This window comes from Mandrillus leucophaeus, unplaced genomic scaffold (assembly GCF_000951045.1).
Source record: "Mandrillus leucophaeus isolate KB7577 unplaced genomic scaffold, Mleu.le_1.0 Scaffold1561, whole genome shotgun sequence".
NCBI classification, from domain to species: Eukaryota; Metazoa; Chordata; class Mammalia; order Primates; family Cercopithecidae; genus Mandrillus; species Mandrillus leucophaeus.
In genome coordinates this window covers 337856-359244 of record NW_012101545.1, presented here as the reverse complement: position 1 = coordinate 359244, position 21389 = coordinate 337856, and the positions used below count along the sequence as shown (strand labels likewise).

The 21389-nt window shown below is 37.0% G+C and overlaps 2 protein-coding genes across 2 annotated transcripts; both read right to left on the bottom strand.

Moving 5' to 3' along the window:
* Positions 1-2901: 2901 nt before the first annotated feature.
* LOC105536191 lies at positions 2902-5588 on the bottom strand. The gene has a single exon (XM_011975473.1). The coding sequence runs from the start codon at positions 5273-5275 to the stop codon at positions 4619-4621; it is 657 nt and encodes a 218-aa protein (XP_011830863.1). The 5' UTR covers positions 5276-5588; the 3' UTR covers positions 2902-4618.
* A 6398-nt stretch (positions 5589-11986) lies between these two features.
* FBXO30 (F-box protein 30) lies at positions 11987-20215 on the bottom strand. The gene is made up of 2 exons (XM_011975472.1): positions 18172-20215; positions 11987-14161 (listed from the first exon to the last, which is right to left on the bottom strand). Exons 1-2 carry the CDS (start codon positions 20200-20202, stop codon positions 13958-13960), a joined length of 2235 nt encoding a protein of 744 aa, XP_011830862.1. The 5' UTR covers positions 20203-20215; the 3' UTR covers positions 11987-13957.
* Positions 20216-21389: the final 1174 nt, after the last annotated feature.

Sequence of the window (21389 nt, the reverse complement as noted above, 5' to 3'; positions counted from 1 at the left end):
TTAATACAAGTGTATACAGGCACAAACATGTTTTTAACAAAAGAAGGAGGAAATCCTCATGGTAGCTACAGTCCTCGTTTCTGCAGCTGGTCATGTGGTCATAGCTGGTATTGATGACTACCTTCTTCTACTACTCATTCTGTATTCCCTTTGCCTTCAGTAAGCACCTCAGCACATCATGGTTTTTTTATCCTGGTGGGGCGACCCAAACTTTCATTCCTGAGGGGTCTGGGCCACTTGTAGTCCTGCCTGAATTGGTCTACTGTAGTTTCCCATTGACCTTAATTACAGGGCATGGTAATACTAAAAGATGCCCTAATGGATTTCCTGTATCCCATGCATACCTTTCTTACCTCTGTTGTGGAGTAGTAGACTGATTTCATCTTGATAGTCTGGGTCAGTCACCCCAGCCAACACTGTAACTTAGCCTGTTGACTTAAAGGTAGGAGGAACCCAAAGTGTCCAGGTGGCAATCTTAACTTCCAGTTTAAATCATTCTTGTGTCTCCTGGTGGCAGTGTTTCCCCTTTGAAACTAAGATCTCTAGACCAGCAGCATGTAATGTCACAGGAACAGGAAGCAAAAACTTTGCTAGTGGATCACTAAGGGTGATGGTGAGTGGTGCCACTTCCACTCTTATCCATGGTCATGGTATCTCACACAGCATTGCTTCTGACCAAGAAACTCACCTCATAGAGAAAGGAGTGCAACAATGAGCTCATGCTCATTGAATTAACTTATCTTATCGTGTTCTCCATCATCTTGAAGCAAATGTCTTGATAAAATGGTGAAATGGCCTTTTACAGTACCAACTAGATGATAACACTTTGCAAGACTGGAGCAATGTTCTCCAGCAGACCACAATTGCTCCAAATCAACACCAGGAATATGGTACTCTTTCTTCCATAGCCAGGATTCATGGATCCAGGAATCAAGGGGTGAAGATAGGTGTGGCACTATCCACCATTACCCCTAGTGACACACTAGCAAAATTTTTGCTTCCTATTCCCACAATTTCAAGCTCCCCTGGCCTGGGTGTTTTAGTTCCAGAGGGATAAATGTTTCTACCAGGAGACATAACAATTCCATTGAGCTAGAAGTTAAGACTGCTATCTGCCCACTTTGGGCTCTTCATGCCTGAGTCAGCAGGCTAAGAGAAGAGTAACAGTGTTGGCTGGGGTGACTGATCTGGACTATTGAGGAGAAATTGGACTGTTATTCTACCATGGGGGTAAAGAAGAGTATGTCTGGAATACAAGGTATCCCTAAGGCTGTCTCTTAGTACTACCATATCCTGTGATTAAGGTCAATGGGAGTTCATTCATGATTTGGCTCTCTGTTTGTCTGTTACTGGTGTATAAGAATGCTTGTGACTTTTGCGCATTAGTTTTGTATCCTGAGATTTTGCTGAAGTTTCTTATCAGCTTAAGGAGATTTTGGGCTGAGAGCATGGGTTTTTCTAAATATACAATCATGTCATCTGCAAACAGGGACAATTTGACCTGTCTCTTATACACATCTAGATGTGTATAAGAGACAGGGGAGACATATGTAACAAACCTGCACGTTATCCACATGTACCCTAGAACTTAAAGTATAATTAAAAAAAAAAAAGTCAATGGGAAATTATCATAACCCAATCCAGGCAGGGCTGCAAATTGCTGAGACCCTACAAGAATAGAGGTTTGGGTTACTCCATCAGGTAAAGAACAATAACCAGCTAAGGTGCTTACTGCAGGCAAAGGGAATACACAACAGGTAGTAGAACAAGGTAGTTATAAATACCAGTTACAACCATGTGGCCAGTTACAGAAACAAGGGCTGTACAATCCCTATTTTGTTAAGAATAGGTTTTTGTGTGTATACACATATATGAAGCAAATATCTTTGTTTTCATTGCTTATCCTTTGATATGTAACATTATATGTATTGAGCTTGTATTAGTATGAGTACTGTTAATTTTACATTATAGAATTTTAGTTATTGGATATCAGAAAAGGAGTAAACATCATGCAAGAAATTTACCTCCTCTTCTGGGGAAAGGATTCATGAGTTTTTGATTATGCACAAGATAGCTGTATTGTTATTTAGAGATTAAGTATGATAAAGAGATGTGTATGGGTGCTAAGTTGACAAGGGACGAACTTGTAATGGTTGATTTTGGATGTCAACTTGACTGGATTAAGGGATATCCAGGTAGGTGGTATAGCATTACATATCTTCAGTGCTTCAGTAGGCATTAAGCCCATCCCTCTTCTGCTGAAAGGAACACAAACTCAGGTGTTTTAACATTTGATTAGAATGATTGGACTGCCCTATGTATGTCCATGAGGGTGTTTCCAGTGGAGATTGGCATTTCGGTCATTGAACTGAGTAGGGATAATCTGCCATCAATGTGAGTAGGCACTATCTGATCAGCTGGGGTCTTGGATAAAACAAAAACATGGAGGAAGGGGAATTCTTGCGCTCTCTCTCTCTTCTGGAGCTTGGGCACCCTTTATCTTCTGCCCTTGGACATCAGATCTCCCAGTTCTCTGGCTTTGGGACTCCTGGACTCATACCAGCAGTCCCGTAGGCTCTCAGGCCTTAAGCCTCATACTGAGAGTTACACCATCATCTTCCCTTCTTTGGTTGTGAAGTCTTCAAACATGATCCAGGCTACTGGACATCCTGGTCCTCCAGGCTGCTGGATCTCCTGGCTCTCCCGCTTGCAGATGGCCTATCATGCGACTTTTCAACTTCCACAATTGAGTAAGTCAATTTCTGTAGATAGATAGATAGATAGATAGATAGATAGATAGATAGATAGATATCTCTTATCAGTTCTGTCATTCTGGAGAACCCAGACTAAAACACTAGCTTTACAGTTTGAAAAAAAGAGGCAAAAGATAGTTCTGATTTTGAATTAGCTCTAGTTTTTAACATTCAGGTAGATTAAGTGAAAATTTTCTCAACATTTATGGTAGACTTAAATAGGTATGATTCTTCTTATTCCTATACACATACTCATTTCCACTGTGACTTTGCTGTTCCTTCCATCAAAGGGTATAGAGCCTATTTCTCCACCCCCTGAATCTGGGTTTGGCCACGTGACTGCTTTGGAAAATGGGACATTAATAAATGTGACGAGCAGTGGCTTGGAAAAGGGTTGAACATAGAGGCTTACACTCTTGCTGTTCTTGTTATTCCCTGCAAATAAGCCTGGGCTGGCCTGATGGATGATGAGAGACACATGGTGTAATCATCCCTATAACCCTGGCCAACAGCCTGCCAACTGCCAGATGTGTAAGGTGGTCTTAGATCATCTAACCTCCAGCCGACCCATCAGCTGACCATGGACGTGAGCCAATTAGGAAGACATCAGCCAAGTCAGGCCAACCAGAAATGCTAAGCCAACCAATCATGAGCTAATTATACTGTTGCTTAAACAACAAACTTTTAGGATTTCATGTTATGCAGCAAAAGCTAACTGACACAACACTAAATTATTCAATCATTTTTCATTATCAGATTAACAAACCTCTATTGAATGCCTTCTGTATCAGTCCATTTTCATGCTGCTGATAAAGACATACCCGAGGCTGAGAAGAAAAATAGGTTTAATGGACTTACAGTTCCACGTGTCTGGGGAAGCCTCACAATCATGACAGAAGGCAAGGAGGGCAAGTCATAACTTACATGGATGGCAACAGGAAAAGAGAGAATTTGTATGGGGAAAACTCCCATTTTTAAAAGCACCAGATCTCATGAGACATATTCACTATCACGAGAACAGCATGGGAGAGACCCACCCTCATGATTCAATTACCTCCCACTGGGTCCCTCCCATAACATGTAGGAATTGTGGGAGTTAAAATTCAAGATGAGATTTGAGTGAGGACACAGCCAATCCATATCATTCCACTCCTGGTCCCTCCCAAATCTCATGTCCTCATATTTCAAAACCAATCATGCCTTCCCAGCCATCCCACAAAGTCTCAACTCATTTCAGCATTAACTCAAAAGGCCAAAGTCCAAAGCCTCATCTGAGACAAGGCAAGTCCCTTCCACCTATGAGCCAGTAAAATCAAAAGCAAGTTAATCACTTTCTAGCTGAAATGGGAGTACAGACATTGGATAAATACACCCATTGCAAATGGGAGAAACTGGCCAAAACAAAGGGCTACAGGCCCCATGCAAGTGCAAAATCAGTGGGGCAGTCAAATCTTAAAGGTCCAAAATGATCTCCTTTGACTCCATGTCTCACATCCAGGTCATGCCGATGCACGAATTGGATTCCCATGGTCTTGGGCAGCTCCACCCATGTGGCTTTGCAGGATATAGTCCCTCTCCTGGCTGCTTTCGTGGGCTGGCATTGTCTATGGCTTTTCCAGGTGCACAGTGCAAGCTGTCAGTGGATCCACCATTCTGGGGTCTGGAGGACGGTGACCCTCTTCTCACAGCTCCACTAAGCAGTGGTTCAGTAGGGACTCTGGGTGGGGGCTCTGATCCCACATTTCCCTTCTGCACTACCTGGCAGAGATTCTCCATGGGGCCCCTGTCCCTGCCGCAAACTTCTGCCTGGCATATCCAGGCGTTTCTGCCTCTGAAATCTAGGCAGAGGTTCCAAACCTCAATTCTCAACTTCTGTGCACCTGCAGGTCAACACCATGTGGAAGCTGCCAAGCCTTGGGGCTTGCACCCTGTGAACCAATGGCGCAAATTGTGCCTTGGCCCCTTTTAGCCATGGCTGGAGTGGCTGGGACGCAGGGCACCAAGTCCTTAGGCTGCACAGAGCAAGGGGACCCTGGGCCCAGCCCCTGAAACCATTTTTTTCCTTCTAGGCCTCCAGCCCTGTGATGGGAGGGGCTGCTGTGAAGACCTCCAACATGCCCTGGGGACATTTTCCCATTGTTTTGGGGATTAATATTCAGCTCCTCATTACTTATCCGAATTTTTGCAGCCAGCTTGAATTTCTCTACAGAAAATGGGATTTTATTTTCTATTACATTATCAGGCTGCACATTTTCCAAACTTTTATGCTCTGCTTCCCTTACAAAACTAAATGCCTTTAACAGCACCCAAGTCACTTCTTGAATGCTTTGCTGCTTAGAAATTTCTTCCACCAGATACCCTAAATCATCTCTCACAAGTTCAAAGTTCCACAAATCTTTAGGCCAGGGGCAAAATGCCACCAGTCTCTTTGCTAAAACATAACCAGAGCCATTTTTCCTCCAGTTCCCAATAAGTTCCTCATCTCCATCTGAGACCACCTCAGCCTGGATTTCATTGTCCATATCATTATCAGCATTTTGGTCAAAGCCATTCTTCAAGTTTCTAGGATGTTCCAAACTTTCCCATATTTTCCTGTCTTCTGAGCCCTCCAAACTGTTCCAACTTCTGCCTGTTACCCATTTCCAAAGTCACTTAACACATTTTTGGATATCTTTTCAGCAGCGTCTCACTCTACTGATACCAATTTACTGTATTAGTCCATTTTCATGCTATTGATAAAGATATATCTGAGACTGGGAAGAAAAATAGGCTTGATGGAGTTACAGTTCCACGTTGCTGGGGAAGCCTCACAATCATGGTGGAAGGCAAGGAGGAGCAAGTCACGTCTTACATGGATGGCAGCAGGCAAAGAGAGGAGCCCATGCAGGGAAATCCTGTTTTTAAAACCATCAGATCTCATGAGACTTATTCACTATCATGAGAACAGCACGGCAAAGACCTGCCCCCATGATTCAATTACCTCCCAGCAGGTCCCTCTCATAACATGTGCGAATTGTGGAGTTACAATTCAAGACAAGATTTGGTGGGAATACAGCCAAACCATATCACTGTATGTTTTAAGACCCTCAGCTAGGAACAGGGATGCAAAGCTACATAAGATATGGTTTCTACCTAGATGGCCCCATAATTATAGTATATAGATACTAGCAAATAGATAATGGCAGTGCAGTATGATTATACTGTAAAATGGTATGATTTTAAAACAAAAGAAATCCAAACTGGGAACAGAGATAAAAGATGATTATCCACTGGAGATGATCTAGGTAAAAAGCAGATGAGATCAGAATTGGATCTTCACCAATGAACAAGAAAGTTAGGGGAGAACATTCTAGGCAAAAGAAGTAGTGTATGTAAAGCCTCACAGACATTGAAGGATATGAAGTGTTTGGGAAATAGTAATACAATGCAGCAGAAATGTAGAGTGTAAAGTGATGGAATAAGAGAAGGTAGATGATTAAGGAAAGTCAAGTCAAATAACCTATTTGGTGAGAAGTCCTGTTGTAGAAGTAGCAAAATATTAAGAAGAAATTAGTAAGGTAAAAAAATCATAACAAATGTGTTAGTGTATGAATTATCACAACTATTACCTTCTCATTTTCTTTGATTTTGGACTCTTGCAGTGTGTAAGTAAAGCCACTGTACTGCTACTTGTCTATGTTTATCACCTTATCAACCTCATTCTGTTAAATTCTTTAATTATACTTATTGTTGTTCAACTTGAAGCATACGCAACCTTTCACATATATACCCCCAACTATATGAGAGGCACTGTTATCTGCAAAGCAATTTAACTTTTCTTTACAGATTGATTTGAACCAACAGTATGAAGCTGGCTCCTTAGAACAATGGAAAATAATTGGTTTAAAGTGATTCAAAAATACTCCCTTCCCAAAGTCATGAAAGTAGTAACACATTCCTTAAGTAGCAGACTACTTATGATCATGTGTGCTTTACTGCACTGAAGAACATCTCTTTAAGATGTTTGGAGAAGAATTATGAGAAGAACCACTTAAAGTGATTCTATGCGTAAGCCTCCCCTCCTCTGAAACTTGTCCGTTTGTCCATGTGTCTGGCATAGTTACTAGATGACGAAAGAAAAAACAAGAAAAAAAGAAATTACCTGTGAAACTTTCAAGCATGAAATAACCTTCCAGAGCCAAGCCTACACATTACCTGGCATGAGTGTTCAATAAATGTCTGTTAAATGAATGACACACCGATAACCTCAGCTTCAATTTCTCCAAATATAAAATGAGAAACTAAATGATCATTAGAGTTCCTACCAATCTTAAGATTCAAATAGTTTTTTTCCCCACAAGACAATACAAAAACATAAAAATGTACACATCAGTACAATTTATTTAGTCTTACTCTAATACAAGTTGCATTTGTTCTTTAAAAGAAACAAAGTATAAAACTATAAAAAAAATCACCTTGAAAATTACACAATTTTTTTTCAAAGCATGATTTTAAAATCACATCTTTAAAAACTATGTTTGAGATGTGCCACAAGGAATCATAAAAATTTTCAAAAGGTAAAACATAAACATTGACACAGAAGTCAATTACTCAGTCACAGAAGTATTAAATATAAGGAAATTTTGATGAATTACAGCTTTATTTCTGCTGCTGTCAGGGGTACTTCTAAGATGGGATTCACAAATTTTACGAGAACTTTAAGCTGAATAGATTTGTCATGTTACTAATGCTATAAATTAATTCTAAACCATGGTTTGGGCATTTCACAAACGTTGAGAACACTAGTTTTTGGCTTTGGTAATGACTGCAAATACTAAATTCTTTTCTTTTTAATTGTAATAACATATACATAAAATACACCATTTTAAAGTATACAATTCAGTGGCATTTTGGCACATTCACAATATTATGCAACTATCCCCACTATCTTGTTCTACAACATTTTCATCAATCCAAAAGAAAACCCCATACCCATGAAGCAGTCACTCCCCCTCCCCCAGCAACCATGAATCTGATTTATCTCTATGAATTTACCTATTCTGAATATTTCATATAAATGAAATCATATAAGATGTAGCCTTTTGTGTCTAGCTTCATTCACTGAGGTTTTTTATCCTCCAAAGAATATCACATCTTTCTGCATTTAAGGTAACAACATTTATGTAAATCATGAGAAAAGGAAGCTAAATGACATCTGAGGTAAGTGAATCTGTGCAATGACCTTTCAGAATGCAGTTAAAGGTTTTCAATACTGACTGGTATTCAAACATTGATCAAATGAACAATACTACTTTAACATTTTAAGTGCAAATAAAAATCTTTAGAATTCGTGTCCACCGAATTATTGGCCATTCAGAGTAACTTATTTCATATGTCACGGCTGTCATGACAAAGCTATTGGAATGTTGTAGGGACCAACACTGTTCTTTCCATATTTTATTTAAAATACAGATTTTTTAAAAAGTCATCAATTGATATAAAAGACATCCAGATGACATAATTATTCATTGGGTAATTTTACTCTTGAGCAGATACAGTGCCCATTATTTCCATGGTTTGGTTTCTTTCAATCAAATAACATGGTTAAACCTGAATGCTGATACTTGTTAGATTCAGCAATACTTGCTGATTTTTGAAGAAAAAAATGATAAAAAATTTGTTTCTTCATGGGTGAGCTGAGAGAGACTTTAAAACAAGCGTGATAAGTTACTTAAATCTAAAACTACTGACCAAAATGACTAAATTCAGGGTCACCTCACCAGAAAACTGAAGTCATGGGATAAAGAAGCAATAATGACAATATAGAAAGGAGGATTTCAACAGAAAAAAAAAAAATATTCTAGGACAGCAGAGTGCAGGACCCCTTTTTTTTCAACTTAAATCTTTCGAATATTAACAAATTGTTACTGTTCTTATGTCATCAGACTTTAAAACTTATTCACTATCATGAGACTAGCATGGGAAAGACCTGCCCCGTGATTCATTACCTCCCAGCATGTCCCTCTCATAACATGTGGGAATTGTGGAGTTACAATTTAAGACAAGATTTGGTGGGAACACAGCCAAACCATATCACTGTACGTTTGTAAGACCCTCAGCTAGGAACAGGGATGCAAAGCCGCATAAGATATGGTTTCTACCTAGATGGCCCCATAATTATAGTATATAGATACCAGCAAATAGATAATGGCAGTGCAGTATGATTATACTGTAAAATAGTATGATTTCAAAACAAAATATAACAATGTTACTTTTTGACTGTAAGGGGTATTAAAAAGCTAACTCTAGTCAGTTTCTCTGCCAAACAATAAACAAATATATCAACCTATTTGCCTTACATCTGAGAAACAAAATTTCTACAAATTTGTATTAGAAAAGGGTAGAAATTAAATCTGATGAATTTACCTTTGTTAGGACAACTGACCTGATTAATTGGTTTTGAGAGTTCAACATAAATGCAGTTTTATTACTTTCAAACACACGAACTATTAACCGCCACAAGAACTAGCTACGTATTGAAGAACCATTCCCTAATATTTGCATACAAATGGGTTAATGATTTTGGAGATGTTTAAATTTTTACCCAGTATTTGCCTTAAGTTGTCAGTTCACTTCAGAAATGTTTTCTTCATAGTAAAAGACAGAAGCATATCAAAAAGATTGAAAATTATTTTTAAAAAAGGACTTTGCATCAATGAATTTTTACTATATTTCTATACAGCATGTTCATGAATCTTCCTTATAACCCATTTCTTTGTAGTTTATTAAAGTCACTGTCCACATAATACACTGAAATATAAAACAATCTGAATACAAAATGCCAGTTTTGAAATGTGCTAAGGTAACAAAGCACCTCAAGATGTATCGCCATTAATACATCTCAAGGTGTACTGGCCAATTATGAAGATTATATATGTCAAATAAACATATGTATAAGCAATTTATTTAAAAAGTTTAATCATAGATGCAATAACCTATTTGTAAAATTCAGCAAGAGACCCTAATTTCGCAAAGTTTTCAGAGCAACATGCCACACTTGGTTAGTTTGTTTCCTTTTGGTATTGCCCCAAAATGCTTTCCAAAGCAGTAAGAATCAAATATCCTAGACAACATTTTCCAAATTCCCTTACATCTAAATGTCTCTTTTCTTCCTGCATTTGTAAAGTGAAAAAGTGATCCATGTAAGGACATAATTATCTCTCAAATATCCTGGTACACTAATCACTGCCTAAATTTTGAGTACCTGTTTTCTCATCCATAAAATTCAAATTTGAAAGGTTTTATCTCTTGATCTCACTTTAATCTTTTAAATAAAGGGAATAATTATGTAAAAGATAAGCAAACCATCTTTCCTTTCCCCTTATTTAGAAAGGACTTCATTAGAGTTGTTCTTTTCTGAATTCAAACTTTGCTTTTTTGGAAATCAGATAAATCCTGTCAAACCTCATTATTAAATTATCTTAAACACCATGAAACAAGTCACTGATGAGTTGATAAAGATATAACTAATATTCTCTGCTTCCTAGACCTTATGAGCATCTTAAGTAAGACTACTTACAGCAACATTTAGATAACCAGTCAAACACCTATCAGAGAAATTATTTCCATCAAAAGTTTGTCCAGAGAATAAGGGCCAATTGCTTTCTTTCTACTGCACTTCTAAACAACCAACTCTGTAAGCTCCAATCACAATCACAACACCAATGTGGCATGTCATGCACAAAACAAACACATTTTAAAATATTTGAATAATTTTTCCTTAGGAAATTTTAAAATTAATAAACCCCATGTCTTTTCAGGTTGGGATGCAAAACATGAAAAAACCTCTTTTGCTTCCAAACACCTAAAAACTAGTCAAATCTCCACAGGTAAAACTGTTATCAATATAGTAACATAAGCTACCATATCTTCAAGGGATATGGAAGTTTTGCTGAAAATCCTATTATCATCAACATTACTAAGATCCCAACATCCAGTGTTAAAGGACAGATATAAATAGCAACAACATTGATGAGATAGGCAGCACAGAGTCAAAAAGATCAGAAAAGGTTCTATACTACTATAAACAAGAGATTCAATCTTTCATAACATCATATTGATAGGGTTGAAAAGATCCCTAAAAATATTTTTGTAGGATTTAATCCAATATTTGTCTACTTCTACTCTTTGATTACCCTATAATCTGAATATGTTCACGACTCTACACAACCACTAAACAAGAGAATGAGATGACTAGGCTAAATGTTACTGCTAATAAACAAATTTGCACTGCAATTTACCTTGAACAGAAGAAACACTAGTAAAATTTTAAATACTAGTAAAGACTAATTTAAAGAATACAAGTCCAACAACTACAGTACCCAGTGTATTTTGTCATATGGCTGTAAAATTGAGACAACATATATAGTTTAACCATTAATAAATTACCATTACTCTCAATTTTTGATTACACATATATTTATACAAACACACACAGGTACACACATATATCCACTCCAGTAATGCACCAGAGTGTAGCTGACATGACCCAGGCTTCCCTCTAAGTTCTAACACTTTACTGTGCATTAGAATCACCTGGAGATCTTGTTAAAACAGATTCCTGGGTCCCACCCCAGAGTTCCTGATTCACTAAGTCTGGAGAGAAGCCTAATAATCTGCATTTCTAACAAATTTCTAGGTGTTGATGTTCCTGCTAGTCCAAGGACCACACTTTAGGAACCACTGCTGTAAGATCTGTGAGTCTCAAAATCTAGTAAAAAAGAGTGAGAAAGGGAGAAAAACAGAAAGGGAGAGGGAGAGAGGGAGAAAGATTAAGCTAACAGGCAGTATTGGGGAAGGAGGCAGAGGAAAAAAGTGAATTCAAATACTTCCCTCCATCCCAATGCTTGCCTTTTACCTTGCTATTTAGCAAAGACTAACGAATCAATGATGACTTCTCAAAGTACAATCTATTAGGCCAACATACAAACCTTTTCATACTTAAGAGGAGAGACAGATGGTTTATATGACTTTTAGAGATATAACCATGCTAGAAACTCTTCCACCTTTCAGTGAACTTAGGTGGTATTACTTTTGAGACACTGAATGATCAGAGAAAGCTAAGTAATATTAGAGTGTCTCATATTTTTAAAAAATTAAGGTTCACTAGTAAAACATGTGTGAGCAATGATAATCAACAACTACCATAACATGCAGAAAATCCACACTACAGAAACAATATGATGGTGTTGGAATTTGTCAAACAAGTATTAAAATTTTATTTAAATGAACCTTTTTAAGTTATTGAGCCATGTTAAGGAAAAATATTAATTTTATTAGAACTTGAACAAATGTTTCACAAAGAAAACATTTTAACAAAATGGTATGGTGGCATAACAATAACAAAAAAGAGAACAGCAAAATGTGTAAAAGAAATATAAGGTGGAAAATTATTAAATATCTCATAATCCAGTGTGGAAATAAGAAGTCTAAATTTAAAAACAATGAATTTTAAAAAGCATAACTATAAAACAAAAGTTAATGCTTGTGCTATCCTAACCACAGACACATTCTTCAGCAAAACTTTAAAAGGCAGAGTTATATTTTGTGGTATTTAATATATTTTTTCTGTTTTTTTCACAGAAATACAGACTGCTTATTCAATCTCACAGTTGAAAAAGAAATTTTAAGCACTGAGAAATAAGTATTCTACTATTTAAAATGACTGGTGAGGCAAAACAATTGATTAGTCTTTAATGCTGTATTTTTCAACTGTACTAAGGACTTGACCCAACCAAAACAAATCTTAAGCTTCGGAACTCTCTAATGCCCAAGGAACGCCTCTGCCTGATTGCCATATATGGGAATCAAGAACCTAGTAATCATAGAGCACTCTCAGGGACAAATGTAGGAAGAGAGGACACAACAGAGTTTTCACAATTTTAACAAGCAATCTGTCACCATTTCAGACTACCAAATGCTAAAGACAAATTGTTTAAGTATATATCCCCACCTTTGCAATTTATATCTAAACACTGATATATTCATTTTTTAAGCAGACCACATCAGGTTAATAATGGTATAAATCAATTTGAAAACTATAATAAACTACTTCAAGAATAGGTATATTTTTCCATTATACCTTGACCATTACGCAAAGATGCAATTCTTACTTTCTTGGTAGTGAAGCCTATGGGAAATTAACTTGGAAATGTTTCAAAGAGATTGTCAACCAAAACACATTTCTACATGATTGTCATTTTAAAAGATAACAAATTTCATGTTTTTAAATGTCTTAAAACAACACAGTTGTAATATTTATAAACATCAAAAGGCAAAAATTTAATAGTTAAGCCCTTTGCATTCTGCATATTTGAAATTTATACAATATGCCCAATTCAAACTTAAAATGAGGTATATTTTCTTTTAAAACATTAGATATCCAGCAAATATGTAATACCAGGAGCAGTTTCAAATTACAGTATATTCACAGGCTTGCTTTTTGTTTGCTTGTTTTTGCATTGTCCTGTCATATAACACACTGCGATGAGTCTTTGGATGTGGCATCTAACAAAAAAGAAAGCTGCACATGGTCACTCTCTGTGTTGAATTGTAAGTATATGAGATTAAAAACATCTTTGTGGATTATTTTTAAAACATGATAAACTGCATTACCAAACTTTAATTACGATTTTACATATGTAAGTATATATTAGAGATCATCTGTGCATTAACAATTGTATAGGGAAGCACTAAAAAACAAAAACATTATAATGATCTTATGGCAGTGCTTAAGAAATTGAGAATATTTTTATATGAAAAACCTATGCAGTAAAAAAACTGAGTCAAAGTTTTGCTTTTTGATTGCATGGGTTGCAACCCACAGAAAACAAGGAATAAATTGGTCAGGATATTTTTAGTTTAAGAAGCAAAAATTTAGGAACCAAAATATGCACACCACTGAAAATACTAATTCTTATAATTATGCGGCTAAAAATTAAATCACCCTGTCCAGCAAGTTCCAAAAATTTCACACATTTCAAACATTAAGGCAACTTTTTCCAACTAAACAGTACTTTATAAAAATAGATGTCACTTCAAAACATTATATACATAGTGACAATAAATTTAGCTAGTTGTAATATTTAATACATTAATAAAGTTTCACATATTACAAAGAAATTATACTAGGTGCTTGCATATATGTGCAAGTAAAATTACAACTTTTAAAGTACAGGTTTTAAAACTGAGCGTAGTGAACGTCCTTCTTTAGTGAGTTCTCGTGTCACACACATACATGGCAAAGGGATTGCTTCCTCCCGTTTCTCGACAACATTGTAACTGCATTTCTTCAAGTGGTCGGCCATGCTTAGGATGTCAGCAAATTTCCATTCATTAACAGAACAAAATGCAGTACTAAATCGCCATACCTACAAGAAAATTCTACTTTAGATTTAAACAAGTCAATCTGTAGAGAATCAAAACACACTTTTTGCTCCTACTGCATACATTTCTGCTATTGCAGAAGCATCCAATATAAAGTTTCAAATAGCTATAAAATTAAAAATTGGCAAATCCTTTTGGATACAAATATATCTGTCAAATATTTACAAGGCAAATCACTTCTATGACATTATGACTTCAATAAATTTAAAAACAATAAAAGGCAAACCTCAGTATTAAAAATCACACCCCAATCTGGCTTACCAAATGACTTTTATAAAATTAAAACTGCACAAATTCAGAGCCATTTCCTAAAATATTATGTACTGCACACTATTCTTTCATACTCTCCGACTGGCTATCTAGAACTAACCACACTCTGGAGATACAATGCAAGTGTTTTTCTTTTTTTCTCCAGATTTTTCTCTCCCATTCCTATTTATACTATCAGTACTAAAAAATACCTTAGAATAATGTATGCCAAGGTAAGCTTATTTTCCTGCTGTTCACAAGTACTAAAGGTGCTTAATAATATTCAAGTACTTCGATTTGTTCAAAATCGCTCTGAAATTTTATATAAAAATAATATTTGTAAAGTGGATCCTATTTTAGTTCGTATCATTGTAAAACATGTTTCTAGGCAAAATATTCACCTGCCATCCCTATTCATGTCTGTAGGTAAAAATATTGGCTTCTTCCCCTTTTGTCCCCCCAACAGCTCTAGGCCCTAAAGCACTGTCAAATTATTAGTCCAGTAAAGACTGTGCCCCATGCCCCTCATCTTTACAAATGAAACATATAGCTATCTGAACATAAGTAACAAGCATGAATGCAGAGCAGGACAGACCTAGATAACAAGCATGAATGGGACAGGACAGGCCTAGGCATCCCTGCTAAGTGTATCAACAGGCAAATGTTGATACAGGGAACAATTTATAACGCGTTGAACAGCAGATGCTTTAGAACAAGCCTGTCTAACCCGGGGCCCGTGAGCAGCATGTGGTCCAGGACAGCTTTGAATGAGTCCAACACAAATTCGTAAACTGTCTTAAAACGTTATCTGATTTTTTTTTTTTTTTTTTTTTTTTTAGCTCATCAGCTGTAGTTAGTGTATTTTATGTGTGGCCCAAGACAATTTTTTCTACCAATGTGGCCCAGGGAAGCCAACAAATTGGACACCCCTGCTTTAGAGAGTGCCAGATTTAAGCAAAACCCTCAGCATTTATTGCTTCTCAGGAAAGCAAGGTAATATCTTCTCGGGGTGGCTAGATGTCTTCAAATTTTGTGGGAAACCAATTATTTGTCAACTAGCAATAGAAAGTCCCCATTGTTCAGCACAAGGGTACCCCCTATACTCCTTAGGGTTATGATCAATTACCCTTTATGGAGTAATTTCCCAGGAGTCAGTGAAGGCCTAGTGATAGTATAGATGTCACTAGCCTCCCTTACCATTCCCTATGCTCACAAAACTACAAAGGCATTAGTTTTCTTTAAGCTTTGGCAGGTGAATTAGCTGAAAGATTCAATGGAGACAGGCAGTCTCTCTACTTCCGTACAACTGAGAGTCTGCTGAAGCAAACTTAGGAAAAGCAGGCAAAAGAAAATGTATGACTCCCCCTGCTGATTACAAGATTTCTTAGTAATGGATCCATCTTTCATCCAAGTACGCATCAAGTATTTACTGAGTGCCTACTACATACTAGGTGCTATGCAAGGGAGTATTTTGGTTCCCTGAGAGTCCCACTTCTCAAGGAATTTACAGTCTAGTGACTGAAACTGATCAATCAATTTCAAAACAGCACAGTGAGTTCTTTAGTAGAGGTATATAATGGAGCACCACAGGAACACAGAGCAGTGCAACTCTCAGAAGGTGTCAGGGTTTGGGTGCCAAGAAGCTATCTTCAGGAGGTAAAACCTGAAGAGTAAGCAGGACACAGCAAGAAAGATGAAGATCAAAAGATGGAGAAACCAGTTTCCTAAGTCAATTAGTTGGCAAGCTTACTTAACCTCTGTTTGTCTGTAAAATGGGGACAGTGGATTATGTAAGTTAATACAAGTACTAATGCACACTGAGTAGCATATTGCAGGTGCTCAAGTGTGAGTATTAGGGATGGCATACTTTAAAGACTTAATGCAAGAAAAAACATTAGGGAACTGTCAGTAAATCAACATGGTTACAGTATAAAATGAAAAGGAAAGTGAAAAGATAAAGATGAGATTACGAAAAGTCTCAAATGTTTTATTAAGGAGCTGGACTCTATCCCGGGGTGATGAACAAATATTAAACACCTTTTTAAGCACTGCAGTGACAGTGTAAGAACTGTATTCAAGAAAATACATATCACATTAGCTCTTGTGTAGAGAATATATTTTAGAAGGGCCCAAATGGAAGTAGGAACCCAGTTAGAAGGAAGCTGTTGTTGTAGTCTAGGAGACTACTAAAGTTGGGAATGAACTTGGGAAATGGCAGTGCAAACAGAGAAGCAAACCTGAGAGGTATGAGAAAGGGAAAATAAACAGGACTTCATGATTATCTGAATAAAAACAAACGGGGGAGAAAAAGCAGTCAACATAACTCCTAAATTCCTGGTTTAGGAAACTTGGTGATGATGGTGCCACTTTCTCAGACTAAGAGGGGGAGGACTGGAGTAGGCTGGATATGTTGAGTTTGAGAAAGCTGTAGGGTAATCAAGTGGAAATGTCCAGTAGATGCTTGTGTATAGTGGAGCAAATGGCTAGGATACAGATGTGTGACTAATCTATATAAATGATGGCGAGTTAAATTTGAAGAGTAGGTGAGATTTTCTGCAGGAATGATTATAGAATCCCCAAAAAACATTTCACTCCATATGTCAATACTAGTAGGCAAAGATAAAAAGACCATACTAAGAGTGTCCCATCCCAAAGGGAAGAAAAGATACAAAATCATATGGAAAACAAAAATACACACAAACACAAGTGGTAGAAACTTTCTGCCATCAGAAATTCCCTTTTGGGAAAAAAAAAAAAATCATGAAACAATTTATGTGATCATTTATTGGTCAAAGCCTCAGGGAAACCAAGTGGATGTAGAATTCTGAAAAATCAGTGCAATGAATGAAAGAAAACCTAAAGGTGCTACAAATAAAGCAACCAGTTTGAATGCTGTGCAACTAAATGTAAAGTTTATCACAATTGTTTCCACTTTATAAAATGTAAAAGTTTCATATTGTAAGTGTTCAAAAATAAAAAACACCTTCAATCAAAGATATCTGTAATGCCTTCCAGGTCCTACTGAGTAGTGCCAAATAGAAGCTGAGCAAAAGTAGGGTATCACAGAAGGAAAATGGTGTAGCTTGAATCTGCTTAGGTCTGCCTAAATCTCCAGCTCAAGTTTCCAATACAGTATGCATCACTTCTTTGGACTCCACTAAACCGAGTCCCCACCCAAAATATCAAATCCTACTGCCCTACTGTTTTCTCACACGAGCCTGAAGCATTTCCTCATTCATCCATTTATGTTCCTCTGGTCACTTTAATATATGACCATAGTCGTAGTTATAACTTTTTCTCATCTCTCGCTATTTAGGTTATACCTGAAACAACCAAATCCTAAGAACGAAATGGCCACAGAATGGAGAGACAATTACAAGCAGGAAAAAAACCCTCTTCTTACTTCCTCCATTATCTTATGATGCAAATTTTTCAGATGGAGTCCAAATTAGAAGATGGTAAAATGGACCCAAACAAAAAAGAGTTGTTATAGAAAAATTGAGAAACATAAGTGGTCTCTGCCATATTAGATTATAATCTAGTTCTAGTAAACCTATAATTATGGCAAACAATTCTAACTATCCTAGTTCATTATTAATTTCCATTAAAAAAATTCTGTCATCACATTGATTTAGTAAGTTTTAGGGAATGGTCAATTTCTCAACAAGATATTAATTGTATTAATTCAGCAGTATTACGAAAGCCCTCTTTATGTCAAATAAAAGGCTGTAAAGGTTACACTAACCTTTTCTTTTATCTGCCATGATGAATTTCCTTCTGGATACTTCCTTTTCCCCCACTGCAGTATGACCATGCCACGAGACTGAAGCAGGCTGCCACACACATCCCTCATTAACTTGGATACACATGAGAGCTGGCATAAACTGAAGCCATCAAGAAAGCCTGCAATATGCTGCAGGACCTCAAAAGGAAGACTACTTAGATGGTCATTATGTAATCCCAACACACAGTTTCTAGCAGGCTCCACTAATACTGTAGATACACATGGCTGAACTCCAAATGACCGCAAATGGCGATCATGTATAATCTTCGCTCCTTGTATTGATGGACAAAATCTACGCTGAGAATAGGTACAACCATAGTAAGCTAAAGGGCACCTCTGTTCCATCCAGCCATTGAGTCCAGCATGAATGTCACCATGCACATTCTTAAAATGGGAAGAAAATTCTTTCCTTCTAAATAACTGTCCACACACAAAGGTAAACATTGAACGCTGCTTGGGTTGGTACCTAGCGACACATTCCAATACTAAATCCAGCCCAAGTGTCTGAAATGGACTTGGATTTGAAAGCTGTGGATTGGCATGATCACAAGCTGAAGCTGAAGCTATCTCCCCAACCATTGTATTTGTAGCTAATATTGCAGATGGAAGTGAAAAAGTCTGAGTCCCAACGTCAATATGATAAATATCAGCCATGCGGCTATCAGATATACCCCGACCTCCTGGAGAATCTCCTAGACAAAACAGCAGCGCTGCTGTGATCAGATCTATTCCTTGGAGGCCCATGGGATCTTCTGCAACTTCCAAATCTGATGTATCTACTGCTTTATCTTCCTTTGGTTTAGACCAACATGAATTAGAAAGAAAATTGAATGAAGGAGCATGACTGAAAGATAAGACATCCACATTCTTCAAGTCCCCTAAGTCTACTTTTTTCCAACACAATTCACCTTCATCCTCATCATCTGGCATGAGGATATGCTGAACCGTGCCATTAGGCAAAGCACTGGATGGTATTATTTCCCTAAGTTGTGCTGCTACTGCAAGTGAGCTGGAAGGTTTTGAAGTGCCATCTGATGCCACACGGTCTCCATTTGTTAAGTTACTTTGTTTTGAATCACCATGTAAATTCTCATTCTGGTCTATGACCTGGGTACATATATTTTCCAAAGGAAAGCCATTACAAAGAGCTGAAGTGTCATAAGAACTTGTATTCAAGTCACATAATAAATCACTTGAACCATTTTGTTCAGACTGGGCATTCTGATCTGTGTCATTGTAGTCAATTCCACCTACTGCTCCTATCTCCTCCTCATAAAGATGATCTTGGTCTTTCAAGTTTTGATCCTCTAAGCTTTCTCTCGCACTTTGCTCTTCATCCATGTCATTTGGGATACTTGTATTTAACATGCCAATGTCTCTTGTAGCAGTATTCAGGATATCCAAAGCAGCAGCCAAACTTCTGGTTGTTTCTACAGTAGCTTGATAAAGTGCACCATAAGATTCTTCATCAACAGACACCAAACCATTAGTATGTGGTATTTCTGGGACACTTGATTTAACTGAGATTTGTTCTCTAGGTTTGGATACTTTATCAGTTGCTTTTGACATCATGGTGGCTACTTTGAGGGATTCTAAGAGCATCCTTTGGTCTTGAAGAGCCAAGGCCATATCCAATTGTGCCACTTCATCAACATCTCTGCTTAGATTTTCATATGATTTCCGGTCTGCATAACTAACTGGCCATCGATTCCATTCCATAGTACAGCACACCACACTTGCAGGACACATTTCCAGATGTTCAGCAACTTTATTTCGGGCCATGGTAAATGGACATCCAAAGTCACTATTTAAGCAAGGCACTCGTTCAAATGGACATAAAAGTCGATGCTCTTCAGCTTTACAAGAATGGAAAACTGCACCACAAACCAATGGACAACCAATCAAATCACAGGAAATCCCAGGCTCTGGTCTAGTCATGCACCGTCTACTGACACAATTCACACAATGGGAATGCTGCAGCTGCTCCTCCATAATGGCTAGCACAGCTCTGGTTGATGAAATGGAAAAAGATAAGAAGTTAGCCAAAAAATTGTTGATTTTTCAAAATTGTTTAATAATTATATCACTAATGTATCTAATATCTTGGTTTATTTTAGGATGACATATATAAAATAAACATATTTAACCAGTTAATTTTACATATAATCAATGTCTTGAAAGGACGTAAGCACTTATATTCTAGTAACAATTCAATACTACAGAATGTCATAAGGGCTCATTTTTATATACCATATAACAACATGCCTAAAAGCGCAAAAGTTTCAAAATATATGATTTAAATTCTAATACTGTATACTATATAATGCTAAAAACAAGTTAATGTGCATTTTAGATTTCAGAGTGTTTTCACTTTTATCTTTCTAATTTCAACTAAACTGATTTTGATTGTACCCCACATTGCAGAGACTTCATATTACTAAAAAAGAACAGTATGAATTTCATGAATGTATTTAAAATTTTATTAGAAGTTTTCTTTTCATTCCTTCTAAATGAATTCATTTAAGATTTCATCTATTGATCCCTCCTTCTATATATGCCTTAATAAATTCCGCAACAAATTAAGTCTTAATTAGAACATAAAGGAATTTATCCAGAAAATAAAAGTTCTAGCTCAAGCTCTGTGGCTGTGGGCCAATCACTTACTTTTGAGGGTCACATTCATTCACTAAATGCCTATTTATTGTTTATCATGGATCAGGCACTGTGTTCGGTGTGGCAATATGAAGATTAGCAAGTCACGGTGCCTCCTCTCAAAAAGCTACAGCAAGATGTCAAAGACAGTAAAAAGTGTATGTCGTTTTTATGTGGTCCATATGATAGAAGTAAAATGGTACCAATAGAGAAGATAATAATCAATATGAGTAGGGATTAGAGAATAATTCACAGTAGTCTTGAAAGAGAGGTCTTAAGTACGGGAGGCTAAACTGGTAAAAACGAGAGGAATTCAGTGCAGAAGTAACAGCAAATGCAAATACCAAAAAGCATGAATTAGCAAAACCTCAAGTTCCCTAGTATTGTTGGATCACAGGGAAAAATGCAAGGTATCTGTAAAAGATGAGGCCAGAAAGGAATAAGGCAAATCATAATGAGTGCTTTATGCTGCTCTAAAGAGTTCACACTTTTACAACTGGAAGTCACTGAGAATTGTAAGCAGAGAA